This window comes from Oryctolagus cuniculus, chromosome 1 (assembly GCF_964237555.1).
Source record: "Oryctolagus cuniculus chromosome 1, mOryCun1.1, whole genome shotgun sequence".
In the NCBI taxonomy this organism is placed as follows: Eukaryota; Metazoa; Chordata; class Mammalia; order Lagomorpha; family Leporidae; genus Oryctolagus; species Oryctolagus cuniculus.
In genome coordinates this window covers 154,271,078-154,293,163 of record NC_091432.1, presented here as the reverse complement: position 1 = coordinate 154,293,163, position 22,086 = coordinate 154,271,078, and the positions used below count along the sequence as shown (strand labels likewise).

Sequence of the window (22,086 nt, the reverse complement as noted above, 5' to 3'; positions counted from 1 at the left end):
ACAGGAGAATTGACCTCTCCTCTCTATTATTTGACAAACATTTTATTCTCATTAGAACCAGAGACTAGGGTGATGTAGATGAAAGTTCAAAGCTAAAAGGAAGAAACTGGAGGGCATATTTAGTCTGTCTTTGTTCATTCCACAGACAGAAGAGGCCCACAGAGATCACACAGGTGACTGGTGCCAAATTTAAAATAATAACTTCTCAGTATTTAAGTCATGTTCAAATACAATATAAAACTATCTAAACCACTTTTACTATGTCATTTTCTCGTTACTGCTGCTTAAAAAATATGTTGTAACAAGCATTCTATCACATTTGAAATTGTTGTTTGATTATAGAATAAGAATAACCAAAGGAATCGATTGCATTTTTAACATGTTAAATTTCCTGTATAGGTAGTATATTCACATGGTTCAAAAATATAAAATATCCATATTTTGGTTTCTCTTCAGATCATATAAATCTTTCTCTTTTTACAAAAATATAGAATCTCTCTCTCCTCTCTCTGTGTCCGAGTCACCTAGCTTTTCCCCAGCAAGCAACCCGTGCTATCAGGGTTTTCTGTGTGTGTGATCACTTCAGGGGATGAAAACATTGTAGTAGACTTTGTATGTTGGTTTGGTCCTTACTTTTTCTTCACTTTAGACTATAGCATGGAGATGATTCCCTGTCAGTACATAAAGACCATTTCGTTCATTTATGGTTGCATTGTACTGTATTGTATTGCTATGTCATTATTTAATTCCTATTAATATAGATTCAAGTGTTTATGATTTTTATTTATGACTAGTAATGCTTTAGGATATAAACTTGTAATGTATAAATAAACACACAGGATAAACTCCTAAAAGTAGAATGCCATTTTTATGGGCATTGTCCAGCTCCCTTCCAGAGTTGTACAAACATACATTCCCCTCATCACTGTGTGAGAAGGATTGTTATCTCTTGTACTCACTAACAGGAGTTATTACACTTTGTGTTTCAGTGTGAGTGCAAACTGTTGAAATCTTTACTTAATTTATACTAAATTGAGCTTCTGTATATAAATATAATTGAAAATGAATCTTGATGCGAATGGAATGGGAGAGGGAGCGGGAGATGGGAGGGTTGCGGGTGGGAGGGAAGTTATGGGGGGGAAAGCCGTTGTAATCCATAAACTGTACTTTGGAAATTTATATTGATTAAATAAAGTTAAAAAAATAAACTTACACATATTAAAGAAAAACCTTTAGATCATTCATAGCTGAAATGTAAAAAATGCTATTCAGTTCAGTTTTAAAGTTACTCTGTCTTAATATGTATGAGCTGAATCCTCCGCCTTGTGGCAACAGCACACCGGGTTCTAGTCCCGGTCGGGGCGCCGGATTCTGTCCCGGTTGCCCCTCTTCCAGGCCAGCTCTCTGCTGTGGCCAGGGAGTGCAGTGGAGGATGGCCCAAGTGCTTGGGCCCTGCACCCCATGGGAGACCAGGAGAAGCACCTGGCTCCTGCCATTGGATCAGCGCAGTGCACTGGCCGCAGCACACCGGCCGTGGCGGCCATTGGAGGGTGAACCAACGGCAAAGGAAGACCTTTCTCTCTGTCTCTCTCTCTCACTGTCCATTCTGCCTGTCAAAAAAAAAAAAAAAAAAAAAAAATTCTATCCTAAATCAGGGATGGAACTCAAATTACTTCATAAATGATGTTGGAACACCAATTGAGAAAAAAAACAAAGAGGAAGGTCTTCCTTTGCCATTGGTTCACCCTCCAATGTCTGCTGTGGCCGGCGCGCTGCAGCTGGCGCACTGCGCTGAGCCGAAACCAGGAGCCAGGTGCTTCTCCTTGTCTCCCATGCAGGTGCAGGGCCCAAGCACTTGGGCCATCCTTCACTGCACTCCTGGGCCACAGCAGAGAGCAGGACTGGAAGAGGAGCAAACGGGACAGTATCTGGCGCCCCGACCGGGACTAGAACCCGGGGTGCCGGCGCTGCAGGTGGAGGATTAGCCTAGTGAGCCATGGCACCAGCTTAGGATAGAATATTTTAAATCATATACTCTATTCTTGTCTGTTTTGGGTCAATTTCTGACTTTTTATTCTATTCTATTGTATCTTTACATGTTTGCTACCGATATAGATTTTAATCATTAGCTTTAATGTGTCTTAATCATTATCTCTTACTGTAGGATACATTTTTACAATGACACCATAATTTGTTTCCCAATTTTATTTATGTAATAACATACATATAGTCACAGGATAGCATCTTTGTTTTCTCCTCTTGCCTTTCCCATGTATAGTTTGAAAAAAAATTGATAAGTTCTAAAAAACAATGAGATACAAGTGCAAATGAGATGGTAGTTTCTGATAATTATCAATTATTATGTTTTTCTTGGCAAGTGAGATCTGATGGAAGAGGCGATCTATATAAAGGCTCTTAGGAAGTGGAAGCCGGGTGTGCTCTTGTCCCACAGAGGTAGGAAAGCACTGTGGGTAGAGGGAAGGAATGCTCTTAGAATCATGTGGCAGGTATATGTTGAAGTTCATGGAGAAGAGGTTGATGATTTCAAAGTTTTGTACTTTTTACATACTAGAGTAACTGTAGTTCCTTATTGTATAAAATGTAGAACATTCAGAACTTAAACCAGTAAGGAAAAGCATACAATTACTTTGTTCTCCTGGATAGACTATAGTTCTTGAAAATGAATTTTTAAGTGTCTTTTCTTTGCAATTGACTTCTTGGCAAAAAATAAATCTGTATATTGCATTACCTCTGGGTTTTTCCTTAAAGAGTTTAAGGATAGACATATGGATAACAGTTTAAAAATATAACTATGGCCTTTCCAGTCATAGAAACCTTCCGATCCAAGAGGTCCTTTTCCCGTTCTCCAAAATATATAGAGCTATATATACCCAGAAAGCACCACGGCAAGGCACATGGTATTTAGTACTAAAAACACCCCCACTGATCTTTTCTTGAGTACTGCAACCCTGTGATCAAAGTGACTCGTAGTCCAATCTAGATGCCAAGTTTCTATGCCATCTTCTAGCCACCAAGCCCTGTAACTAAGCCTTTTTGTTTGGTAAAATTACAGAAGAGATGTTGTTGGGTAAGATATTTTGTTCTATTTTAGTGCCTGTAGTTCATCGAGGAAAATGACTGTCAGTCAGTTTTCTCACATACTTCTCCCACTTGTCTGCGTGTGTCCGTGTGTGCTTAAGAAGTGCATGCTTGCAGTGTTTTAGAAATGACTTTCCACTTGTGCCCTAGTGTAGACTGTTTTGATCACTAGGAGCCTTTGTGTTGCTTCTAAACTGGGAGAGAATTGACGAGTTCTGTTTTGTGCACACATGCAGCTTAGCAGTTGGAATTTCTGAAGACACCTTTGGGATAGGCTACTGCTGATACAGGATTAGTTTTGAAATAAATTCTTTCTAAACAGATATGTAGCCTTCTTTTTCAAGCATGCAGTGGTGAGCCAATTCAATATTGGGAAAAGATTGATAGACAGTGATGAAAGAAATGCTGGTCATAGCATAGCCAAAGTTTTGATAAGAAACACAGGAATATAGCCTATGTCAGATGTCATTCATGGAGACGGTTACATTTGGAATATTTGCTACATTTTCTCGGCAAAATATAAAGTTCTTCAAAAGCAAAGATAATTCTCACTCATCTTTACCTTTCCAGCACAGTGCTTGCATCTCAATGCTTATTGAGTGTTTCAGTGAGATGAATGAAAGTCATTCCCAGGAAAGATTGTTTGAAATAAAGAGGTCACAATTGTTCCTGGAGATAGATAACATATATGTATGCCCATATTCCCTGCTCCACGTTGATTGAGCAGGTTGCCTTAGTAATTCTTTAATAAAATATACAACAGAGGTTTTGAAATCTTTTTTGAATGGGTGGATGTAGAATTTCATTGGTGAATACAAAGCTTACCCCCACCTCTGGTCAGTTTTTAATTTCTTTGTGGACAATAGGGATAAATGATAGAACATTTCAGAAGTTGTGACCAGAAGAAATCATACAAAGGAACATTTAGGACAAATAGAAGTGTGCCACCAAGCCTGATATTGCATTCTGGGTGCTCTGTTGAAACTGCAGCATACTCATTTTGATGTTGCTATAATAATAATCTGTTTGTTAAAAATACCCCTATACATATCCCTAGTATTAAAGAGCCTGGATTGTACTCAAGGCTCCCAGTTAATATGTTTAGGCAAAATTGATGGCTAGATATTAAGACTTTGCTCAAATATAGCAGGTTTGAATTTTACAGCTGGCAAGGAGCGCATAGTTCAAGAAACTAAGTGACTTCATCTATTTTATTCCAGAGTTAATACTGGGGCTTTGGTTTTCTGATTTCTCAGATACTGCTACACTGTGTTGCAGAAAGCTATTTTAAAAAATGTGTGATCATAGAGCACTTGATCCCTGGATGTTTTTTAAATTTGATGTATGAGACTGGCATTATGGTATTTTTTTTTTAATTTATTTATTCATTTGAATGTCAGTTACAAAGACAGAGAGAGAGAGAGAGAGAGAGGAAGAGACAGAAGAGAGAGAGATACTGCATTCACTGGCTTACTTCCTAAATGCCACATTCTGGCTGGGCCAGGATGAAGCCAGGAACTTCATCTAGGTTCCCACGTGGGTGCAGGGCCCCCAGAACTTTGGTCATCTTCCACTGCTTTCCCAGGCACATTAGCATGGAGCTGGTTTAGAAGTGGAGCAGCCAGGACTGAAACCAGTGCCCATGTGTGATGCTGGCACTGCAAGCAGTGGTTTAACCCACTGTGTCACAGCACCAGCCCCTCATCCATAAAATTTTATTGGGACACTGTCAGATCTTTCACCTATGTGTTGTCTGTGGTGCTACAATGGCATAATGGGTGATTGCATCAGAGACCATATGAGGTGCAAAGCCTAAAATGTTTTGTATTTAGAGCTTCATATAAAAAGCTTTCAACCTTTATTACAAGGAAGAATGAAAAAAATTAAAAATTAACACTATCACTTTGTGATAAATTAGAACATATGCTTTCTGCAAAAGCTAAAAATAATCTTGTCATCGAGAGATGTAAATGATCTCTTTATAAAAAACTAAAATGTCTGTTTGAATTAAAAAATAAAAAAAGAATTGGATTTCTAGGAAATCTCTGATTATAGATTATAGATTATAGATTATAGTTGCCACAAAGAAGCTTGTGACTTAAATAGCACTGACTGAAGATGGGAGATGCCTTAGGCTGTCCCATATTGTGTGAATTGAGGATGCAACTTGAATGCTCACCAGCAGTCCTTCTCTTGACAGGTGGAGTGGATCCAACAGCAAGTGGTAAAAAAACGTACAAAAAGGGATTATGACCTCAACCGTGCCCAGTCTACCTACTTCAACGATCCCAAGTGGCCTAGCATGTGGTATATGGTAAGCCCGCTATGGAAGCCTGGCATGGGGCCATGTCATCTAATTTTGTGCTATGCAAGGATTATCTGTTGGGTCTGGGAGGACACAGTAATCACAGACATCGGGGACTTTTTCTTGTTTCAAGATATAGCATTTGAGATTGGTTAGTGTCCTCTCATGTTTTCTGGATCTTTTTTGAGCTTAGATTTTAGCTCTAAGGAGAGAGAAAAGGCAGCTCTGATTCACAAAAATTCTGTTTCAGAGCTCACTTTGTGCAGTAGCTTTCTAAGTGGGTCAGAGGGTAGAAAAATATGCTAAGATGCAGACAGCACTAGAACTGTCAATAATTGGGTTCACCTCTACTACACATTTATTCAAAACCAGCCTGGTTAATGCTCCCTGGTTCTTGGAAATCACAGAAATGATTGTGCTGGTAAGTGACAGACTGCAGACTCAAATCATCTAATGGCTGCCCTCTCAGTTAAGGTAATAGTTTATAAAACTGAACCCAGAATAACAGCTGAAAAATGTTTGACTTGTAGTTCAGTGATTCAAGAAAGACTTCAGTGAGGGAAACTTCCTTAACATGGAGGGAAGAGAGATCCTCTAGTTCACTCGTCATTCCCTCCTTTGAAAATATTTCTCTAGTCGTAGCATGCTCAGGTTCATGGTCACTGAGAAATGGATTAGCATGCATTAATTACTCTTTTTTTTTTTTTTTTTTGGACAGGCAGAGTGGACAGTGAGAGAGAGAGAGACAGAGAGAAAGGTCTTCCTTTGCCGTTGGTTCACCCTCCAATGGCCGCCATGGCCGGCGCGCTGCGGCCGGCGCACCGCGCTGATCCGATGGCAGGAGCCGGGTGCTTCTCCTGGTCTCCCATGGGGTGCAGGGCCCAAGCACTTGGGCCATCCTCCACTGCACTCCCTGGCCACAGCAGAGAGCTGGCCTGGAAGAGGGGCAACCGGGACAGAATCCAGCGCCCCAACTGGGACTAGAACCCGGTGTGCCAGCGCCGCTAGGTGGAGGATTAGCCTAGAGAGCTGCAGTGCCGGCTGCATTAATTACTCTTAATAACGAAATCCACATGTGACTGATTTGCTCTACTATCTATAAAAAGCCATCTCCTCTTCTCTTTTGCAAACATCTTGATTGCTGAACGCTGCCTTTGTATTTTCCACTTTGCTACTTATCTTTGTAGTCTCTGTCCCTGCTTCTCTACACAATGTCTCCAGGTTGAAGAAAGGACATAGATCTATAACATTTCCCATCCCTAGCCTGTACTTTCCTACCTCCTTGCCTTTCGTTCCTTCTGCCTAGAGTACACTCTCTGGTCTTCCTCCGCCCGTGTCAGGATTTTTTCCTACCATTTAGAGCCCACACTCACCTGTGGGACGTCATCCCTACCTTGTCTGTCATCATTTCTTCCTCTGGTCCCCTGTACCCTCCATCCCTGCTACTCATGGCATCTATCTCTTGACACTTTGTTGTTGTTTAATCTCGACTGTTAGATGGAGCATAGGGAGCTCGCCGAAGCCAAGCTCTTCACCTTGGTTCCTGCTGAAATTCCCTTAAGAACCTCACCCAGCACCTTTCAATGCTAGAAATTTGTGCTTATTTAGAGGCAGGTGAATGTGGCTGGTATGGTCCCAACTTTGTTTTCTTGATCATACCTAGAAGTGAAAGGTTGTGGAAATGCTTTGGATCTCAGAAAGAATTTTACATAGAAAGCTCTGTCATCCTTAAGGGGAAAACAGTGGGTGGGGCCATAAAGGTGAGTCAAAGCAGAAGTAGAAATCACCTGAGGGACGGTGAGACACACCGCACGTGTCAGCTCTACCATTAAGTCAGTGTGAGCCTTGAGTCGCTGGCCAGAGCTAAGGGGGTTTGTCTGCACTGACAAAATGATGAAAGCGTAATGGAATTAAGATATAGGAGTGAAGTAAATATGTACCTACACTTCTGTCTAGAAGACCAGGGTGAGAAAGTCCTCCTTGGCCTTATATTTCTTCTCACAGCAAAGAGCCGAGTTGCTGTCTGCTCAGGTCCCATTCAACACTGGAAGTGTGTGGCAGCCTTCCCTGGCCATGTCACCCCAGCAGCAGGGCAGGCTGGCTCCAGAGGGAACTGTGGGCAGCGGTTAGCCTGGAGACTGAAGGTTCTAGTGTCTGCCAACAAGACCCCTCTCTCCAAGGAATCACTGTGCTTTCTCTGGAAACTTCCCTTTGTACATGAGGAAAAGTTGAAATAAGAGCTTTAGTGGGACTATTGAAATGTCAGATTTTTTAAAGCACATATTTGATAATAATTTAAATAGGCAACATGTTTTGATCACTTTTCTAATGCGGTTTAAACAAATGCCAGAGTTGATATTTGGGGTGAGTGACCTGAAATCACCCAGTCTGGAGGTGGTAGAGCTGAGATGCCAAAGCAGACAGGTTGATGCCAGAGTCCACAGGATTAACACAATATCCTACCCCCACCTTTCCACTGTTTACAGTCGCTGAGGAAGACACTGGTCCTCTCCTCCAGGAACTTCCAATCTATCTTTGGGAGATGACTAAGATAGCAGGCAGAATGATTAGTGCCTGGTAGTACCTTGGGGATAACCAATGTGCTCCAAAGATTCCTGTTGAATGATTACCTTTAACAAAAAGGATGGGAGCTAGGATAGCTGCCTGCTGTGTATTTCTCAGGTGTTTTGTGACAAAGTGGGGAGCTGGACTCCCTGATCTGCATACCTGGATTCAGATGCCCATCACTTCACTTAGTATGTTTGTGGCTGAGTTGGTTAAGCTGTCCTCAAATGTAAAATGAGTATAAAAGAATCTAGCTCTTATTCATGAGTTATCTGTTCCTGCCTAACGAAACACCACAGAATTTAATTTCTAAAACCATTCATTCATGGATTCTGCAGGTCAGGAATTCAGACAGGGCCCAATGATGATGGCTTTTCTTTTTTCTGTAATGACTAGGGTTTCGGTGGGAAGTCTCAGAAGGTTGATGAGAATGGGAAGATCGATTTTCCAGGTGGCCTGGTCACCTGCTTGGCAGATCAGTCCCTTTCCATATGGACCTTGTCGTAGGGCTGCTTGAGTGTCCTCTTGACATGGCGCTGGCTTCTGCATGCCTTGGACGATTTCACCTCAGGATTCACGGGGCCCCTTGGGTAATGTTCTGTTGGTTCCATGAATCAGCTCTGATGCAGTGGAAGGGACCTACACAAGGCTGTATGCTAGGAGGGGAAGATCTGGAGGGGGCATGCAGCAGGCTGGCCACCACAGCTAAAGGGCATTTTGTAGGAGGAACCTTTAGCACACTGCCGGATGCCAGCAAACCCTCAATAAATTATAACTGTTGTTATTCTCTAATTCATTGTAATACATGGAGTTTTCTTTTTATCTGCTGCTTAAATTGCTGCTAGTCAAAGAAAGGTGAGAGCCCATGTCTAGTGGGCATTCTTCAGGGCTGCACTTGGTGACACAGCCAGAGCAAGGTGCTCATTTCCTGCTTCTTATTGCCTCCAGTTTTTCTAAGGGCTGCTTGGCGAGCCTCCATAGAGTCCTGCCTCCAGCTCATTAGCCTGGGCCCGTTCCTGTCATTCTATATTTATCACAGGAGAACAGAGATTAAAGAATGGCATGAAGTGTGCCTGAGTGTCTCTTTAAATTAATTTAAAAGCTTTGCCCGTGTTGCTCCTCTTCTTGGAAACTAGTGTGCAAAACCATTACGTTTAGCCTTGAGGCTTGGGCAGTATATTAGGGAAATGTGTATTTATGAGCATTTGTTATGGAGAGGATGATTGTATAATTACTCCTCTCTCCTGACACACTGGGCTCGGGTTTCCAGGAGTTGGAGGGCCTAATCCTAGAAATACAACTGAGTTCTCATTTCACCAGCAAACTTCTGCTGTCTTTGCCAGGCATAATGCCAAATACTGAGGGTTTAGACAAATGTGACTTGCGCCTCCTAAGAAAATCAGGAAACAGGAGAGACGAATATATAAGCACCAAAGTTGGCTGGTGGAGAGGCTTCTCCCTGAAGCCTTCCCAGGGATCATGTACATACCTAAGTCACTACCCCTGAGGCATTGGGCTGTAGATTTTTATTGCAGATCTGCTTCTTCTGTTAGAACTCCTAAAGAGTTTGTAAACATATACAAACTTGGACTCATCTATCACAGAGTCTTTATGTTTTGGTGTGGAGTGGGGTTCACACAATGGCATTTCATCAGCACACCCTGGATGTGCAGGATGTGATAAATTCTCAATAAATGGTAATTGAATAAATGGGTGAGCAAGCTAGATTAAAAACAACTCAATGTGTGTTCACCTCTACGGTAGAGAAAGTAATTGCTCACCATTTAACGAGTTCTTAGTGTTATGGGTCAAGCATTTTGTCGAACTTTTACAGATATTATCTTATGGCCATTGTTCCAGTGAGTTTGGAATTATTACTGCCTTCATTATAAAGATGAGGAAGGAAATCAAAGCATACAAATGTTAAATCACTTGCCCAAGGTTACACCATTTACCAGGGGAAATATCTGGTGCTCAAACCCAGTCACTCTGTTTCCAGAGACCTAGGATTCCGACTTCGTGGTTCTTAAACTAGCCGGTACCAGGAGGGCATCTTAAAAATAGGTTACTGTCCAACTCTTCTTTTCCCCCAGTACAGTCTAGCAGTGTGCATTCCTACCAAGCACCCAACTGAAACTGTTGCTGGGGTCCAGATACCGCTTTGAGAACCCACTACTCTGCCATACTTAAACACAAGATTATGAGATTATAGCCTGATTCTGTCTCCTATCTATTAGGTAGAGGAAGAAGGGCTTTTAGACTTAAGGGGCATTTTAAAGCACACCTGGCCAGCTTAACTTTTTCTTGGTCTTGTACTTTTTCCTTCTTGCCCTGACTTTCTATTTGGGAAGCTGGCAGCTTTAATATGAGAAGATACTTTCCCTTTACCTGCACTGATTGAAAATACCCTTGGTTTTTATAGTCTTTCAAGCTGCTCCAGAAACATACGATATCTGATAGGAAAAGTCGTGCGGACTTGCTCCCATCTTCAGGAACTCAATATAATAAATCTGTTTAGACATGCCCAGCTGATACAGTGGACCATTTTTGCACTACTAAAGAAAATTCAGTTTGATTCTAGAGACAGCAAGGCTAAGTAAAACTTTTCCTCAGGGATTTGGAAAACCAGGTGAGCAATTTCAAGGAGTTAACTGTTTTAAAAATTATTACAAAATATTTAAGACAAAAATTTTAGAGAATAGCACAAGTGTCTGTTCACCCACTCTCCAACTAAGGCATAAAATATTATCTCTATAAATGAAATCCCCTGTAATTCCTGTCCTAAGAGCGCTTCCCCTACAGAGATGTCAGACATGCTGCAATTGTAATACGTTGAGGGAATTCTTCCTTGTTGGCGGGATGCTACTCTTTGTGTGAGGGGCTATTCAGTTTGTGGAAGATTTACAGTTTTAAAAATCAAAAAACACACATTTGTATGCGAAATTCAGCAGTTGGGCTATTGATAAGTAGTCCTAAGAATTCAAGTTAGAAATGAGACTTGGATTAATATGTACATTTAACAGAAAAGCCCTTGTATTTCCTCAGCCATGCAAATATTTTATTACTTAAGGAAATTGACATAGCATTGTACACTATTGTTTGTCTAACTATTAAAAAACTAACAATGACTTGGCAGAAGCCCCTGATAGTTAACATAAGCTATAGCCTTAAGTCCATAGATGTGTATGTGTGTGTTTTCTATTTGATGGAAGGCAGAAATATTTAGAGACTTCGTTCTTGATGCTCAGACTCTAGTAGTTAGGATTGGTACTCTTGACTCATCATCTTAGCACAGTAGAACATTTTGTGATGAATGTTGGGTGGCCTATTTAATATGCATTATTTAAAGGCAGACTGTAATGAATGGGCTCATTTTTTGATGCAGTACCTCAGATTTCATGAAAGCTCTCTGGGTGGTTTTTTGGAGGGGAAAAAATTATATTTGTTGATCAGCAGAGTGAAAATTAGCTGAGTTCAGTTATGCATGTCGGGCATATCTGCCAAAAACTGTGAACTAGCTGGGACAGTAATTGCAAAAAATGATTTTAAGCCACATGGTTCTTTCTCAGCCAACTGATGGCGTTCAGTGCTCCAAGAGTTTGAGGCATTGCTGTTTCTGTGGTTGGCACACATTTTCTTAATGATTTACACTGTCATTTGACTCTAATAAAATCTGGTGGAGTTTGTGGCATTATTGTCCTGGCAGCTTGGAAATTATCCTTTTAAGACATCCCATTTAGCTGTTTTAATTGAAAATGCAACATGGTGGAAATCTGCAACCATGTGGCACATTCAAATGCAAGCAGCAGGCCTTCTGAGAAAGGATAGACCCTAGTTAGGCAGTAAATGATGTATTGGAGATATGGCTTTGGTTTACTAATTTGTGCTGCTCCCTAGTGCTGTGACCTCTGGAAGGATCTTTTACTTCTCTCAACCTTAGTTTGTCTAAAGCACAAATAAGCAAACAACAATAAAAAAATGATATCTGGTCTGGCTACTTTCTTAACAACATTCTTACTTGAACTTCTTCTAGTTCTGCATGGCAAGGTGCACTGAATATTGAATCTAGGAAGAGTACACACCATTAATTGATCCATGTCTTGATCCCCAGCCATGAACTAACCCTTGAGCTCGCCATTGCCATATATCATTCTTTCATCACGTTATATCAAACTCAATATATCCCTGATGTTGGAGATCCACAAGACCACCCATAAGTTTGGTGAATCAGTAAGAACACTCATATGACTCATCATGTAGTCATACTCATGGCTATGATTTATTTCAGCAAAAGGATACAAAGCACAGCAGCAAAAAGAAAAGCACATGAGATGAAGTCCAGAAGAAACCAAACTCAAGCTTCCAAGAGAGTTGTCTCAGTTAAATCACACAGAAAGTGCTTAATTCCTCCAGCACTGGATTGTGACACGTGAGAAATGCTGTCTACCAAGAAAGCTCACTAGAGACTCAGTAGCCAGGGTTATTATATAGGGTTGAAGACATGGGCCGCATTTGCCTTCCATTTTTCAAAATTCCAAACTCCCAGAAGGAAAGCAATTGTTCAGCAGAAACCATATTGTTGGTATAAACAGTTTACGTACAGTGAATGGTGGGAGCCCTCCCCAAATCCAAGTTCCTAGATTACCAACCAAAGACCAACCTTATAAGCAGACTTTTTAGTGGATAGCAGTCTCGGACCTGCTCTGTTAACTCTTTTCTGCACTTTTTCCCAAACTGAAGAAGTGATTTAAACCCTACCCTGAATTTTTCCATTTGCACTGTTCCTTCTCTTAATGAGTGGAAATCTGGACATCATCCTTGACTCTACCTTAAAGCTAATGCATCAAGTGAAAGCCATCCTACCTTTTGAGTCAATTGCCAGTTCTCCTCCACCAGAGTCTAAACCCACTGCCTGTCTGTCAACTAGACTATTTCTACTTTTGAACTCTCCCAATCACTTCTGTATGCAGTAGTCAGAATTGTCATTAAAAGTTCAAACTGACCAATGGAAATACCTCACCCTTTAGTTACTTCCCGTTACTTAATACTTCTGAATGACTTCCATTATTTTGATACTAAATACTCAAATCCAGACATTTGTCTTTAAGGCTTCCCATGGTTTTGCTCCTGGTCACTTCTTTAAATACATCTTTAATACTTTCTGTCTTACTCTGCTTTCAGCCCACTGCTTTATTTTATTCCAAGAGCATACCAAGTTCCTTCCCTCTACAGATCCTTTTGTCTAAGACTTATTTATTTATTTGAAAGGCAGAGTGACACAGAAGGAGGGAGACACACACACACACATATACATATGAGAGAGAGACAGAGAGAGAAAAAGATGGATCTTCCATCTGCTGGTTCACTCTCCAAATAACCACAATGACTGAGGCTGGCCCAGGCCAAAGCCAGGGGCCTGGAACTCCATCTGGATCTACCACATAGGTATCAGGGGCTTAAGCATTTAGGTCATGTGCTGCTGCTTTCTCAAGCACATTAGCAAGGAGCTGCATCAGAAGCAGAGCAGCTGAGACTTGAACCAGTGTGCCATTATGGGATGCCAGTATCACAGGCAGTTGCTTAACCTGCTGAGCCACAATACCAGCCCCAAGACACATTTTTTATTTATGTACGCATTCATGGGTTCATTTATATTTAGTACTTTTTTCCCCCAACACCTACAGGATTCCTGTCACCAAGGAAAAAATATTAAATGAAATGTCCATGTTGTCTTTTTTAATGCAACTTAAGGGGAACATTTTATAGGTAGGGATTTTGGGTAGTTTTAGTCAGTTTGCTCAGTCGGTTGGTTGATGCTGTCCAATGAGGATACCATGGCAGAATCTTAATGGCTACTTGCTGATTAACTTACAATGTTTATGGTAATTGTGATTTCATTGTCTCATTTAATGGTTATGATGGAAGTTGACATAATCAGCAATATTAAGTAAAATTGTGTATAACTAGTCAAAGTGCTTCCAGAAGAAACTAATAATTAATGTTGCACTAGGAAGAAATAATTTTGATAACATCCATTCCTGCCAGTGCAAATTATTATAAACTTTTATTAATTTCCTTGAACAAGGTTTAACTTATTACATACTGTTAATTTATCTTCTCAGCTTTCGTTTCGAAGAGTGAAAAATATGTGGGTAGTCTGGCCCCTTGGCCCCCACTTTACCATGATGAATGAGTCTGTTAACTGAAACAGAGCTGTTTCTATCAAGATTTTAACCAAGATTTTGCTTTAATTAGTAACTCATTTTCTGTTGGAGAGCAGATAAGACTAGCCTTTGAACTCACTTAATCTGTGGTCCTATTCTTAGACATGTTGATTCAAGTTCTTTTATCAAACAGCTTCTTTGAATTCCTCATTTCTCAGTTTACATTTCACCCAGTTTGGGGATTAGTTTCTGATTGTAACCTATCTCTCCTCCAATAAGCAGATTTAATAAGTACTCAATAGATATCTATTAATATAAAGGGGGAGAAAGTCTTATTCAGTTTCATCATTTTCCTTAAAATCACAAAACTGATTTTGGCTATTTCTAAAAGATGATGATGCCTTCAAATGTCCTGTGTTGAGAATCCAAACTCTAAAAATTTTCTAAGACAGAGGCATCTGGAGAGCTTCTTTCCTTAATTTTGGTTGTCAGTGAACAAGCCAAGAAATTAATCAAGTAAAAGAAAGAATTCTTAGGAATCTTTTGATGAGGAGAATCAGAAAGAAGAAAATGCCTGTATTTCCTGTAGAGGAGAAAATAAGAACTATTTCTTTTCTCTTTTTTTTAAGAATTTTTTTTTATTATTTCTTTGAAGGCAGAGTTACAGGGAGAGAGGGAAATACAGAGAGAGAGAGAGAGAGAGAGAGAAAGATAAAGGGGGGGGGGGGGAGAGAGATCTGCTGATTCACTCCCCAAATGGCCACAACAGCGAGGGCTGGGCAGACAGGAGCTAGGAGCTTCATTTGGGTCTCTCAAATGGGTGCAGAGGCCCAATGACTTGGGCTATCCTCTGCTGCTTTTCCAGATGTATTAGTAGGGAGCTGGACCAGAAGTGGAGTGGCCAGGACTCAAACTGGTGCCCAGATGGGAATCCTAGTGTTGCAGGTGGAAGCTTAATCCATTACACTGCAACAGTTGCCCCAACCATGTCTAAAGAATATGTGCACAGCAATGTGATTTTTCTAGTACCTGCAATTTAAGGGAGTCATTGGTAGGCTGCTTCAGAGTAGGGAGGGGATTCTAGAGTAATGCTGGATAGTCCAGTAGGCAAAGGGTACAAGCTGAAAGAGTATCGCACAACAGATGCCAAATTATAGTGAGACAAATAGAATGAAACTACCTTCCCAGGAACAGAAATTGATTATTTAATTGCATAGGTCAGATTTAAAACTGAGCTCAAAATGCAAAAGTGCTGTTTTCTGCTGGTCGATGATAGAGCCAGTCAGAAATGTATTTACTGATTATTCTTTCCTGACTAAAAAGATAAGTCCCTGGTGAGAAGCTTAATTTCTTCCTTTATGCTGAGAAAAAAATCAGTTTGTCTGGGTGGTGTCCATTCAAATATTTGGTACCAGATTTATGGAATAATCTTAAAAGGTTACTTGGAAGAAATGTAGCTTTTGTTTTCTTTCTTTTTCCTTTTAGTTTCCTGGTGTGTTGAATTTGACCCTTGTAAAAAGTCTCCGTATGGAAGTGCTGACCCAGACATACTAAATTAACATGTCTGAAGCAGAGCAAAGAAAATTATGCCCGGGTTGCATGGAACTGTGTTCTCCTAATGATCTCCTTGCATGGTTTCCTGAAACCTAGTTAAATTAGTGCCTTAAAAACTTGATGTTTGGGTTTGTTACCTAGTGATAGAGAAATTATTCTCATCTGTCAGTGAACTGAAAGACCTTCAGCAGGACTCTGAGCAGCAGTAAGTTAAACATAGAAGGTCGACATAAAAGATTTTTTTAGCTCATCATGTTCAGCTGAATTGTTTTATATACCCATTCTCATTTTCCTTCCAGGCCTATGCTGTATATTCCAGGCCTTTTTGTGCCACAACCATGAATGTTACACAAGCACACAGAAACAAATTCTGTGTATGTTTTTGCAATAGTATTTACTTTGAATCCGGTGGTCTTTAAGAAGAAGAAACAGGGGGAAAAAAAAACCTACTGACCACCAAATTAGAATGGGCATGAAATGTAACTCAGTTCAAGTACTCAGATAATAACCACTTTGTATGTTTTTAGTAGCCAGAAATATACGGTTTTCAGATGGCGCTTTCTGTTATGCGTATTCCACTCAAAAACATGCACTTGTACTCTTATCAAAAACTTGTTATTCCAGGTTGGGAGTCACATCCAATCCCTATTTTACATGCTTGTACTTCAAACATTATAGAACCTTTTTAGAAAATTTAAAACAAAAGTTTAAATTTTTTTTTCTTTTTTTTTAACTTTTATTTAATGAATATAAATTTCCAAAGTACGGCTTATGGATTACAATGGCTTCCCCCCCATAACGTCCCTCCCACCCGCAACCCTCCCGTTTCCCACTCCCTCTCCCCTTCCATTCACATGAGGATTCATTTTCGATTCTCTTTATATACAGAAGATCAGTTTAGCATACATTAAGTAAAGATTTCAACAGTTTGCTCCCACACAGAAACATAAAGTGAAAAATAATAGATGATTTTTTAAATGATGAATTTTTAAGAAAGAGGGGGTAGTATAATGAATACCATGTCCCCTTTACTGACTTTAATAATTAGCATCATGATGCCAATGTTCTTTCATTTATTGCTCTCTCTGTTCTGATTATCTTAAAGTAAATAACCTACTGAATGTTCTGATATGTATTTCTGTTAGATAAGAACCATTTTTTCATAATAAAACTATGTCATTATCACATGTAAAAAATTAGTAATATTGTTTATATCATCAAACATCCAGTCAGTTTTCTCCTGCTATTTGCTTTGTAATTCATTTGAGTCAGACTGCAGTTAAGGCCCATACATTGTGATTGATATGGGAGGGGTCTTTAAAATTTCATGGAAGAATGTCTATAGTGAAAAAATTATGCATGGGTTTCAAAATATTTTGCATCAAAATAAACTTTTAATTTCATTTTCTATGTGCTTTTTGAAGTACACTGGTAATAATTAAATCTTTTTTCTGTAGATTTCTCTACATTTTTCCTTTCAAAACTTTTGGTTGAAAAATCTAGGTTATTTCAAGGTTTGTAATCTGAATTTTGTGGGCTGCATTCTCATGGGGTCGTTTTGCAAATTCTATTCCCAATATTAGCATTAATTTGATAGGTTGTAAGAAGTAAAGTCTCAAATTGAAGTTTTATCTTTGAAAGAGTGAGGAGAGGCTGTACCTCCTTGGTGGTATGTCCTTCCATCTGGCAATACATGTCTGCTTGCCTCTCTGCCTATATCCTGCAAATACAGAGAGAGAGAAAGAAAATAAATAATGACAATCATTATTTTAAAATATTTTTTGGGTGACAAAGAGAGAGACTCAGAGGCAGAAACTGGAACAGAGACATTTTATCTGCTTGATCTCTACTCAACTGCATTCATTGACATTGCTGGGCCAGGGCTGAAGCTGGGAGCTGGAATGGAAATTCCCACGTGGTTGGCAGGGTCTGCATTATCAGAATGCTGGTGTTAGGAGCTGTGGCTGGGAGTCAACAAATTTTGAAATTCCTGTATAATTTTTTCATTATTTCCATTTTCATGAACTTTTTTGAAGTCCCCTTGTGGTTACTATTGCAGACCTGGAATCAACCATTTCTTCAAAGACCTCTTGCCTTTTTTTAAAAAAAAAATTATATTTAAAGACCATAATATGTGCACTGAGATTCTCATTGGTATTGGGCTAGTTTAGGATTTCTCAGTGAACAGAGCAGGGCTGTTTATTTTTATATATAAAATATACCTAAGTTTATACAGATATGTCCAATTTAAAATCAGTTCTACAGAATTCTTTAAATTTACCATCATAAATATTATGTCTGTTTTCTTTTCCTAAGCTGAAAATCTTTACAGTAACACCAGCATAATTACTCTTTGATTTTAAATACTTTAAAGACTTATTTATTTATTTGAAAGTGAGAGTTGTGGGGGTGGGTGTCAGGGACAGAGAGAGAGAGAGAGAGATCTTCCATCATTGGTTCACTACTCAAATACCTGCAATGGCCAAAGATGGACCAATCTGAAGCCAGGAGCCAGGAGCTTTCTCCCATTCTCCCATGTGGGTAGCTGTGTTCCAAGCACTTGAACCCTCTTCCACTGCTTTCCCAGGCACATTGGCAGGGAGCATGATCAGAAGTGGAGCAGCTGGGACATGAACCAGCACCCATATGGATGCTGGTGTTGCAGGTGGCAGCTTTACCCACTATGCGACAGTGCTGGCCCTAGTCTTTGAATTTTGTCACACACTACTGTTGTCTATGCAGCACTATGTCACTATAACAATATTTCCATATGCCATGTGATCACTGAAACTCAATCTTATATAGTTTGATACAATTCTTTTCTTCCTTTTGACCTATGTGACATGGTTAGATTATCTGTTGAAATTACAGAATTTTCTCAAAAAAGAATCATCCTCAATATCTTTGTGTTACATAGTAAATGATTTTAAGTGTATCTTCATAGTTTTATTTTTTGTCAATTTGTGTAGTGTATGCTCTCTGTGTGGTCATTGGAAGGTTAGAAAATACCACAAAGATGTGCATTGCCCTAGCTTGTCTGGGCAGTTGATGAAGGATAACAAAGCCATCTGGTCTGGCAGCCTGATGCCCTGGAAATAAATACTCTATTTTGAAGGGTGGAGTTAACTCCACCAGGTCTGTGCACAATAATGTGTAATTATTTTCCCTCATGTGCCTACTTCAGAAAATAATGTGTTAAATTTGCCATTCTTCATTAGCTTGAAACACAAGGCAAAGCAAGACTGGAAATATTTCTAATTGTAGAATTTTTTCCAAGAAAATGAAAGATTAAAAATCTCTAGTGATCAAACCTGATTCAATCTGGACAAGCGAAAAGGAATGTGCAGTGAACAAATCATTTAAACTAGTTGTACACACTAATGAGCATTGATGTCTTTCTATCCTCCCAGGACTTAGGAATGAGGAGTTACTACAGGCTGCTCAATAAAGGCATTAATTTAATGTATAGCAGAAGGAAAATGAAGGAAAGGAACCAGAAATTACATTTCCACTGGAAAAAAAGTAAATTGGTAATGATTTTAATCATTCAGCAACACTTACTTAGTTCCTTGTGTACCGGGTATAATTCAACCTGCTGAGGATGAAGACTTCAAAAACTCCTCTTCAGCAGTTCATAGTTGATGTAGGAAACAGCTAACTGTATGCTGAGTCTAGCAATGCAATATAAGCACACACAAAGCCCATTAAGACCTTTGCAAGTATATCTAAGCAGTTTGATGTTAGGATTGTTGGTTGGACTACATAGGCCTCAAACTTCTGACATGAGAACATATGAAATATGTTGCAATTTAGTGATGAGACAGGAGATTTCTTTGCAGGCAAATAAATGATTTCCATGTCACTATTATGAATCTTATTCCACATGCAATAATACTTCTGAGGATTCTGAATACAAATGTCCAAAGTCAAGTTGTTTTAAAAATATTGATTTAAGCAAACTGAAAATGGGTACTTTACTGTAGGGCTTCTCAGAGATATTATTATCCTAATATGCTTTGAGAATTGATGAGAGCAATATTGAGTCAAACCGCAATAAGCTTGGCCTGAACCTGTCTTCATATTTTAAAGGATAAAGTTTGGCCCAAAGTCACCTCCCTACATAGTGAACTATAACCCAGCTTGTTGTATAAACCAATTATAACCTAACCTAGAGCATATCTTTGTAACCAACCAACTGAGTCTCAACCAACAACATAGTAAAGTTTCAGCCAGAATCAGGCTGCTGACTGATCATACCATGTCCATGAAAAACAGAAGCCTACTGCAGCCAATCAGGTTATGTCACTTCCTTTTCTCTGGCTATAAATACAGCCTGTACATGTGGTGGGGTGGGGCATTCTGAACCAGCTTTGGTCTGGAATGCTGCCACATTCTAGGATCTCTCTCCCTCTCTTTCTTTCTCTCTTTCCCTACTGAACTTTGTAAATTTAACTATTCTCAGTTTTTCTTTAAACAATAAGTAGCATTGTTTCTAACCTATTTGTACAGAGAATATATTTCTACAAAACATTATTTCAATTGATAGTGAGTTATAAGTGATTTAAAAACATCAAACCAGGGGAAGAGAAAATGAATTTATTGGAGTCCATAGCTGACTGGCATGTCTCTCTTGATCCAAGGAGTAATGCAGGTCTCCAGGGACCTGATTCTTTCTGCCATACATGTACTCTGATCTCTGCAATTGTTGGATCCATTCTCAAACGAACTGTGTTCACGGTTCTAAGAAAGCTACTGTCAGAGGTTCCTAGCCTGAGTCTAATGGAAAAATTGAGAGCATCTGCCTTGGTATGTAGTGAAAATTCTAGGGGGTACATGTTCTTTTCCATCTCTCCTCATCTCTTTCTTTATTGTGATCTTGTTTTCTGACCATTGAGCCTTGGCTGCCTTGTCATGATGCCTCTGGGACATGCGACGTAAAGAGTGTATAGTGTGTGAGAGGTAGCAAGAGTCTAGAGTGCAATGGGTGGCCTTGGAAAGGAAGACAACCCACCCCAACAGGAATCTTGGGACCTAAGTAGGCACCCTTGTCACATGTGTCCCATAGTCCAAGTGATGGCAGATGTTGGTGGAAAGCCCTCACCAGACAGCTCTCCAGAAGAGACAGCTGGTGTGCAGTCTGGGCAAGGCCAAGCTTGGAGTTGGGTGGTCTGCAGGCAGCAGCTTGGCTTCCAGTTGACTCCTGGGGCTGTGGACACAGCCGCCTGTGTCTGCATCATCTTGTGGTCTATTGTGGCAGGAGCTCTGTGCTCTGTACCCTTTGAGGCCTCACTTTTACATAATATTTTAAAAATTAAGTCTGTCATGATTTTCTCCACAGGTTTATTTTGATAAATTTGAAACCTGCAAATAATTTGAAAGAATAATATGATGAATAGATTTGTTTGATTTACCTGGACTTGCTAAAAGTTAATATTTTCTCTTTCAATGTGCACACATACACATAGCACACATTTTGTTTTTCTGAACTCCAAAAGTAAGTTGCAAACATTGTGAAAATGTACCCCTAAATATATCAAGATGCATCTCCTAAGAATTATATTCTCTTGTATAGCCTACATTTTCATAACTATGATAATTAATGGTAATTTTCAAACTTATTTTTCATACTTAAATTTCCCTAATTGTCAATTTTTTATAGTTCCAGCACTCTAAATCATGTGTTGTCATTTCCATTCAGTCTTTCTAGCTTCTTTATCTGGAAAAGCCCGCCTGCCTTATGGTGCTGGATGAGTAGGGAGTGGACTTTGATGTTGATGATTTTGTTGAGACCAAACTTGTGGTTTGTAGAGTAAATCTCACCTTAGATGTTTAAAGATTAGATGAGGAGTTAAAACATTTTTGAAGCAAAAATTACTCAGGTAGGGTTAAGCCTTTTTCAGTGTTTCATGTGTAAGTTCAGCTTTTGGTTATGTTAAGTTTGTTCAGTTGGTTGGTTAAGGTGATATATTCTAGATTTCTGTATTGTAAAGGTACAGTTTGTCTTTATAATTAATAAGAGATCTGAGGGATGATAGTTAGAAACATATGAATACCCTATTTCCTAGCAATGTTTCCCCAAGATTTTAGCATCTGTTGATGATCCCTTCCTAAGTTAATCGTGACATCAGTGGCTGCCTGATTTTCTAATTCTGTAATGCCTTCTTCACTGCCCTTCCTGTATAAACATCATTATGAACTCGTGAATTCTTCTCAACTGTAGTGACTCATTACTGACATTATTCTTTTTTGATTCTTAAATTATCTTAAAGTTGATGAGGAAGATACGTTTTAAATAGACTCATGTCATTTTGAGAAGTCCGTATCAGTTTTCTTTTTTTTAGCACTTCCTCCTTTAGGAGACAACAAATGTCCACTTTGTATTTTCTCTGGCTCAGATGT

At 39.5% G+C, this 22,086-nt stretch overlaps 1 protein-coding gene across 5 annotated transcripts in view; it reads left to right on the top strand.

Moving 5' to 3' along the window:
- PCSK5 (proprotein convertase subtilisin/kexin type 5) overlaps window positions 1-22,086 on the top strand; it is a 437,660-nt gene that overhangs the window by 87,412 nt on the left and 328,162 nt on the right. For all 5 annotated transcript variants that reach the window (XR_001793338.3, XR_516723.4, XM_008256580.4 and 2 more), the window contains exon 3: window positions 5,300-5,413. Coding sequence is in view for 3 of the 5 variants with exons in the window: in XM_008256580.4 (XP_008254802.1) it covers window positions 5,300-5,413 (114 nt within the window). In the remaining 2 variants the exon portion in view is untranslated. The remainder of the gene's footprint in view (window positions 1-5,299; window positions 5,414-22,086) is intronic.